We start from the raw sequence: 8,068 nt of genomic DNA on the forward strand, positions 1-8,068 counted from the left end.
GGATTTAGGCAGTGAAGCTGCTTCAGTACTGGGTGTTCAGAGCAAGAACACACCCTGAATGGGAATGCCTTTGTCATTTTTAATCTAAGAACCATCCATAAACAATTTTAAATCAGGGTTAATCCTCTAACAGACTCAGAGGAGCCAAACTCCTTGTGTTTGCGTACCGAAGGCGGGAAACAAAAACATGCATAGTTGCCCAGACAGGCCCTGCTCGCTGCTCACTGACAGCTGCATGGACGAGAGAGCTTGTCTACATGAGCACCAGCCTGAAAGTTTCAAAGGCCTGCTCCCTGGAAACTATGAACCAAAAAAATGTCCCGAGTTCTGGCTTATTCAGTTAGCAACCCTACCCCTTCTAAGGAGGTGGAGTAGTCAGTAGCAGAACGAGAAGTGGAGATTCCTTTCTCCTTGAGAAAGGAGAAAATCATTTGTTAAAAATGATACCCTCTCAGCAGATAGAAGGACATGATCCACAGCACCATGGAGAGATGATTGGCAAAATCTAAACAGCAAATCCTGTTGTTTGGTGGTTAGAGGGGCCTAACCACCAGGATTCTCCGACAAAAGAAGTTTTGAAAGGTGACAGAGAGGAGTTTAGTGGGACTCGAAAGAAGGTCTGTTGATGAAAAGACTCACAAGACAAAAAGTGGGCAAAATCAAACTACGGTGTTTAAGGAGGTAGGCTTGGATAATAAAACTGTAAAGAAAACAAGAAAATGATTATCTTAAAAATTATTATAATGATTATTTTTGGAGGAGAGAGAAGGAATTGTGATTAAAAGATCTGGAGAGTTATACATAGAAGGGAGCTCATCAAATTCTATTATTCTGTGGCTTTAGAAGTAGTTAAAATGTATGTAATTAATTCTAATTAAGCTATCCTTTTTATGCAGTTTTTGTTACCAGTTACATCTTATAAGTCTAAAAGGTTTTGTTTTAACGTTAGGATGACCTTTAGAAAGAACTGACTCAGTCTAAGTTAGAAGAAGTTGGTGATGGACAGGGAGGCCTGGCGTGCTGTGATTCATGGGGTTGCAAAGAGTCAGACATGACTGAGCGACTGAACTGAACTAAACTGAACTGGAGTTAGAAGAAAAAAATTCTGTTGGAACTACCATCCACACCTTGAGTCAGCATAGCTCACTACCACTTAGATGTAACTCAGTGTTTTAATATGGAGTGCTAGCCATAGCATCTATAATTTTAATAGCATTAACTTGAAGACTTGCTTATCTTTTCTGAGACTTAACTCCCTGATGGAGAAACCAAGGCTCAGAGCACAGTCTGTGTTCACTAGGACCTGCCATTCATGTTTTCTTCAGGAGGAAGTGATTTCCTAGGAGAAGGAAACAAGCGATTAGATATGAAATGAAGTAGGAAAGTCAATTTCCAGAGAATTCAAGCAATCAGCAGCCAGAATGGAAAGGACAGAGCAGATCAGGATCTGGAGAAGCAGTCAGTTCTAAGTAAACAAGCCCCTTGTCATGCTGTAATTACTATCAGAACAGAGACCATGCCATTCTGTGTCCCACTCTGAAGCTATGACCAACACACTACTTTACATACAACAAGTACTGAATAAGGGTCTATAAAGAATACAGTATGGCTACGACAAATGAGTGAGTGCTGGATAAGTTAAGTTCGGAATAAACCTCACCAGTCTAAGTTTATATATTGACATTGCCATGATGGGCATTTAGGCAGGAGACTAAAAGACAGTCTTTAAAATAAGATTGCTCTGCCAAATAAACTGAAGCTCTTTCATACTTCCAGAGCATCCCTTACCCTCAGGGGCTTAAGATCAATCTGAGAAGTCAGGAAAATAAAAAGTTCCCATGCTGCTGCTGCTGCTGCTGCTAAGTCGCTTCAGTTGTGTCCGACTCTGTGCGACCCCATAGATGGCAGCCCACCAGGCTCCACCATCCCTGGGATTCTCCAGGCAAGAACACTGGAGTGGGTTGCCATTTCCTTCTCCAATGTGTGAAAGTGAAAAGTGAAAGTGAAGTCGCTCAGTCTTGTCCGACTAGTAGCGACCCCATGGACTATAGCCCACCAGGCTCCTCCATCCATGGGATTTTCTATAAGGCATTACAAATTCTCAAGGGATAGTCCCATCAGAAATTCCCATGGAAGATCATGATCAACATGGAAATTTGAAAATCTCATACAAGACTTGAAAATCAGACAAAGGAGTAGCTCTGATAATATATGTATGAATACAAAGTGGTTAGGATAATACAAGGTGGGAAGCTGGTGGTATTGATGATACCAGTATAAAAATACTATAGCAAATTTCCTTTTGGCATTTTCAGATAAAGCGTCCACTTTTTTTTTCATTGTATGTTTCCACATACAGGGCTGCAGAGTGAATTATATGATGTTTCCAAAGCTGTTGCTGACTCAAAGCAGGTGAATGTAAAGCCAGCTTCCTTCAAGGCCACTTGCATGCCTCTGATTTCAACTGCAGACACCAGTTTATTGTACGTAAACCAAGCTTCTCCTTCTGGGGGAAAACTTATGCTATGGCAGTACAAACTGCAGTACCTGGAGTACTTAACACCATTAAGGAATATTCTGGGATATTGGATTTAGGTGACTGAATCTAAATGTGTCTCTGTGTTAACTCTTTTCGTTTTTGCTGTGTTTGACTGCTCATAATATCCGGCAAAATCAAATCTATATCTCTGTCCATAGTAATTAACTATGGACAGTTTTTTCACAGAATACACAGAAAAATCATTTCTTGGGCATCCTCCTCCTCCAAGTAATTCTAAATAACTTCTGCTGCTTGCGCCCAAGGTGGTTATAATTGTTTTTTGTTGTTTCAGGGATGAAGGTGTTTAACTGACTTACGTGCCTTTTATGCCAGGCACTAAATGTTTTAAAGTTTTAAATACATTGCCTCTTGAATCCTTTCTACAACCCTGTAAAGCAGTACCATTATTATTCCCTTTTTGAACAGAATTGAAATAACACACAGGAGCAAACTTTAGAGCCAGAAACAATCAAAAGAAGTCTAATTCCAGAATCCAGCCCTTCAGAACATGTGTTAGTTTGTATCTGCATTCTTTTACTTTGTGATCCCTGATCTGTCATTCACTAGTTACTTTTCTTTTTGCCTTACCTTTCTCTGTGTGTGTGTGTGTGTGTGTGTGTGTGTGTCGCTCAGTGTGTCTAACTCTTTGCAACCCCATGGACTCTAGCCTGCCAGCCTCCTCTGTCCATGGGATTCTCCAGGCAAGAATACTGGAGAGAGTTGCAGTTTCTTCTCCAGGTTACCCTTCTGAGCCTCAATCAATTTGTAAAAACTAATGTATAATATCTTCTTTGCATGTTTATTGTAAGCAAATGAAACTTGATACCTGAAAAGTAACCACTTCAGTGAATGTTACTTTTCTCCACTTCTGTGACCTATGTTGAAGTAATTATTGAGCAAAACAAGACTAAACCTAGAAAAGAAGGGACACTTTAAGTCACATAAAGCAACTGGATTTTATTGTTACTTTTTCAGTCATGCAAATTTTCAAACATAAGAGTTGATAAACTAGTGTAATTAACCTCCAAAAAAAATATACTTTTAAAAAAATCTTAAGCACCTGCCTCTTTCAATCACAAAATAATGCAGTTCTCAATTTTGTTGGCCTTTGGTCAATTCCAACTGTAACCTTTTCAACAATACATTTTCTTATTAATTGAATTAAAAAAAATATAACCAAGCTCGTGCTCATTAAATATACATGTATATTTTTTAAATGTACAAAAAGTACAAGATTTATTATGTTAGGAATCTTTTATCCAGACCTCTATCTTTCCCATGCCCTGATTTATTCTAAAGGAAATATCTTAGACATTATTCCATTATACTTAAATATTATATCTCCAAAAGAATTATTATTATTATTATTGGCCAGGCCTCACGGCTTGTGGGATCTTATTAATCCCTGGTGATTCAGATGGTAAAGAATCCGCCTGCAATGCGCAAGACCTGGGTTTGATCCCTGGGTTGGGAAGATCCCCTGGAGGAGCACATGGCAACCCACTCCAGTATTCTTGCCTGGAGAATCCCCATGGACAGAGAAGCCTGGTGGGCTACAGTCCATGGGGTCGCAAAGAATCAGACATGACTGAGCAACTAAGCATAGCATTGCATGGCTTGTGGGATCTTATTAATAGCTCCCCCATCAGGCATCAAACCCTGGCCCCAAAAGTGAGCACATTGAATTTACTCAGGGAATTCTCAATAATTTTTTTTATTGAAGTGCTATAGTAACATCACCTCTGTGTCAGGAGTCCCCCAGACCACCCACAAGTTCAGTGATTGGCTAAGAGGACTCACAGGACTCAATATATTTAGTCGTGGCTACCCACTCCAGTACTCTTGCCTGGAGAGTCCCATGGCGGGAGCCTGGTAGGCTCAGTCCATCCGGTCGTTTAGAGTCAGACGCGGCTGAGTGGCTTCACTTTCACTTTTCACTTTCATGCATTGGAGAAGGAAATGGCAACCCAGTCCAGTGTTCTTGCCTGGAGAATCCCAGGGACGGGGGAGCCTGGTGGGCTGCCGTCTATGGGGTCGCACAGAGTCGAACACAACTGAAGCGACTTAGCAGCAGCAGCAGCAGCATAACTTATTATAATGAAAAGATACAAAGCAAAATCAGCACAGAGGGGAAATGGGCTTTGGCAAAATCCCGAGGAAACCAGGCACAAGCTTCCCAGAGGCCTCCCTGAGCAGAGTCACACAGTATGCATTTGATTCCCAGCAATGAGTTGTGACAACACAGATAAGATGTTTTTACTGGAGGTACCGTCTGCCAAGCACACACCAATTTCCTAGACTCCCAGGAGGAAAACAGTTGTTCAGCATAAATTACATCGATTGTACAAACAGGCCAAGCTAACCACTCTTACCAGTTCTGGGAATGGCAGGACTCCTCCAGAAATTCAAATTACCAGACACCTAGCCAAAGGCCAACCTGGCAAGCAGGTTCTCTAAAAACAGTGGCCTCGAGCCTGCTTTGTTAGCTCTTTCCTTAAAATTTGTGAACACTATTTCCTAAATATAAAATGACCTGTTAGTAGTTGCATTTCCCCAATTATCATAAAACTTTTAGCACTTTGTTTTGAATAAGCACCTGATTAGTATATACAACTGGCTAATATCTCTCTTTAAGTTTCTTTTGACAAACAGGTACCCCTTCCATCATTTTTTATTTCTTATGTTACTTTTGGTTGTAAAAAAAAATCATGCTATTTGTCCTTTAGAGTTTCCCGCAGTCTGTCCAATTCAATAGACATAAGTTTGAGCAAAATTCAGGAGATAGTGAACGACAAGGAGGCCTGACATGTTGCAGTCCATGGGGTTGCAAAGAGCCACTCATGACTGAACTACTCAACAAGAAGTCTGTTTGCTGTCATATCCCTGAGATGTTATTTAAAATTTTCTTCAATCCCCCGTCAGACTTTTTTAAATCAAGTTTTTACTTGAATTGCTCCTTTCTGCATAGGAAGTTAGACAATTTGTCTTTAAAACCTAAATCATTGCCCAGATTTGTACACTTTATTTTGGATACCTGCCCTTCACATACAAGGTCATTGTCTCGAATGTCCCTCCTGAAACACGTGGTTTAGTGTTTTTATTTGTAGTGACATCACTACCTGAAGCTTCTTTGACTTTGTTCGAAAGTTTATTTTAGAGAATTAAATGAAAAAAATCCTGTTAAGCCAGTTATTGCTTGCATTTATTTATGTTCTTTCCCCCTGCTTAGTGGTTAGGCGAATGGCTCAGTTCCAGGTCTCACAGAATACCTGAAATATGAGCTAACATTGCCTAACCACTAATAAAAGAAAACACAAACTTGTACTTCATAAAGAAGGACATAGTACAGGATCTCCCTGGTGGTCCAGTGGCTAAGACTTCATGCTCCCAGTTCAGGGTGCCCAGGTTCAATCCCTGCTTGGGAACTAGATCTCACCTGCTGCAACTAAAACATCCAACATGCTGAAACTAAGACTTGGTGCAGTCAAACACATATTTGAAAAAAGGATGTAGTGAGAATGACATCAGTGGCCTCTTCACTGGGGATGATCTTAGGATATTGATAACTTCAAGCATGAAAGAAAATTCAAAACAAACAGCCCCCAGAGACTTGCAACTAAGTAACCTGTCTCAGTTCTTAGAAACTGCAACAATTTCTGTACTTTTTGTTTTTTTGGTCTTAATGCCCATGGATTTTTAAATATTTTTCCGGAATGCTTAGGGAAAGGTCTGAAAGAACTAGCATTTCTTAAGCACCTACAAATGCCTAGAACATTAAGCAGTTTATATTTCTTTTGTGGATGTGGTTGCATAAATGTAGGAGTCCTATCCTAGAACATTTATTGTTATCAAGAAAAAGATTAGGGGCCCAAGTATCTGGACTTGATCAAGGGCTCAGAGAGGGTGTCAGCAGACTCGGGACTTAATAAGAACAAGTCTGAGGTTTGTTTTCCAGAAAAATGAAATCCTTGCCTTCATCTATTCTGAGGACAATAACAAATGGGCATAAATTTTGAAGGAAAGACTTAGACTCAATATAATGATGTTTTGTCCTGTTAGAAATGAAATCCTAAAAAAAAAAAAAGGAAAGAAATGAAATCCTAAAAGATGTTTGTAAGTGGTAAGTGATGGATTCTTATTCGTGGAAAATATTCTAGTATTTGCTAGGCACTATCTCCAGGATGCTTTCTCAGTTTGAATCAATGTAAAAAGAGAACTAGTTGGGGAATTCCCTGGAGGTCTGGTGGTTGGGACGAGGTGCTTTCACTGCTGGGGCCAGGTTTGACCCCTGGTGGGAGAACTAGGATCACCCAAGGTTTGAAGTGAATAAAAAAGAGAGAAATACTTGTTTGTGGTCATGTGATCCCGAGTTCATATTTCTTCCCATGTCATTTTCTTCAAGAATGAATTCTTCCCTACGACTAACCTACCTGAGTGTCGCTGATGTTGACTTACTCAACCAGACTTGGTCTCGGGGTGGCAATGAACAGTGTCGCCGGTACATCGCCAACCTCATCTCCTGCTTCCCCAGTGTGTGTGTCCGTGATGACAAGGGGAACCCTGTGTCGTGGTCTATGATGGACCAGTTTGCCACCATGTGCCATGGCTATACCATGCCTGAGCATCGCAGGAAAGGTTATAATCGGCTGGTGGTCCTCGTATTGGCCAGAAAGTTGCATAGCCGGGGATTCCCCTGTCAAGGCAACATTGTGGATGACAACACGACATCCATTAACCTCGCGAAGAGCATCGACTGCGACTTCTTGCCTTGTCGGTTCCATAGGCTGATTCTCACCCCTTCAGCTTTCTCTGGGCAAGTTCACCTCTAGCCCATTGGAACTCCAGGAGTTCTCTTCCTTTTTCTGAATAGACACACAGTCCTTAGCTGCCAATGAGGGAAAAATTAAAACTAGAATCAGGGGGACTTTAAATTGTTGAAAAAGACTAGAAGACAAACAGGCTTAGGCTGGGAAGCCCTAACTCTCCCTGTCTCAAATTTATATGGTGGTGACAATAGGGGTCAGAAACAGCTGTGACTAGAAACAGGATAACTATCTTCCTTTAGGATCCATTGCAGGAAGAAGGTTCTAAAGCCATCGGTCTTAGCACAGGAGCAGAAATGACTGCATGAGAACAAATGACCAACATGGGAGTACCTGGATACTGCATTCTTATTGCCCTTGGGCTCATGCCCACTTTTCTACAACTGCACTGGCATCCTGCAACCGTAAACAACACTCTCATGCACCTGCCACTGCTCTGCCTCCCCAAATCTCTTCCTACCACCTGTGACTCAGGTTCTCTGTAGACTACCCTGCCTCCCCCGCCCCTTTAATTCCTGTCTCTCCTCTAGCCTATAGTTCTTCCCTGGGAATGTTTGAATGTAGTGGTTCTCACATTTTAGTGCACTTTAGAATCACCTGGAGGGCAGGTTGCAACAAAGATAGCTGAGTCTCTCCCCACAGCTCCCAATTCAGTAAGTTTGAGGATGGGTCTAAGGTCGGGCCTGAAAATTTGTACTTCTAACAA

General features: G+C 41.3%; 1 protein-coding gene across 1 annotated transcript in view; it reads left to right on the plus strand.

Annotated features, from left to right (window-relative positions):
* GLYATL3 (glycine-N-acyltransferase like 3) overlaps positions 1-7,453 on the plus strand; it is a 26,737-nt gene extending 19,284 nt beyond the window's left edge. The window contains exons 5-6 of the mRNA XM_055406874.2: positions 2,360-2,483; positions 6,942-7,453. Of these exons, the coding sequence (XP_055262849.1) occupies positions 2,360-2,483; positions 6,942-7,368 (551 nt within the window). The 3' untranslated portion in view covers positions 7,369-7,453. The remainder of the gene's footprint in view (positions 1-2,359; positions 2,484-6,941) is intronic.
* The last annotated feature ends 615 nt before the right edge of the window (positions 7,454-8,068 follow it).

Source organism: Moschus berezovskii, chromosome 23, assembly GCF_049115385.1.
Source record: "Moschus berezovskii isolate FMDL1 chromosome 23, NW_MosBer_1.0, whole genome shotgun sequence".
Taxonomy (NCBI): Eukaryota; Metazoa; Chordata; class Mammalia; order Artiodactyla; family Moschidae; genus Moschus; species Moschus berezovskii.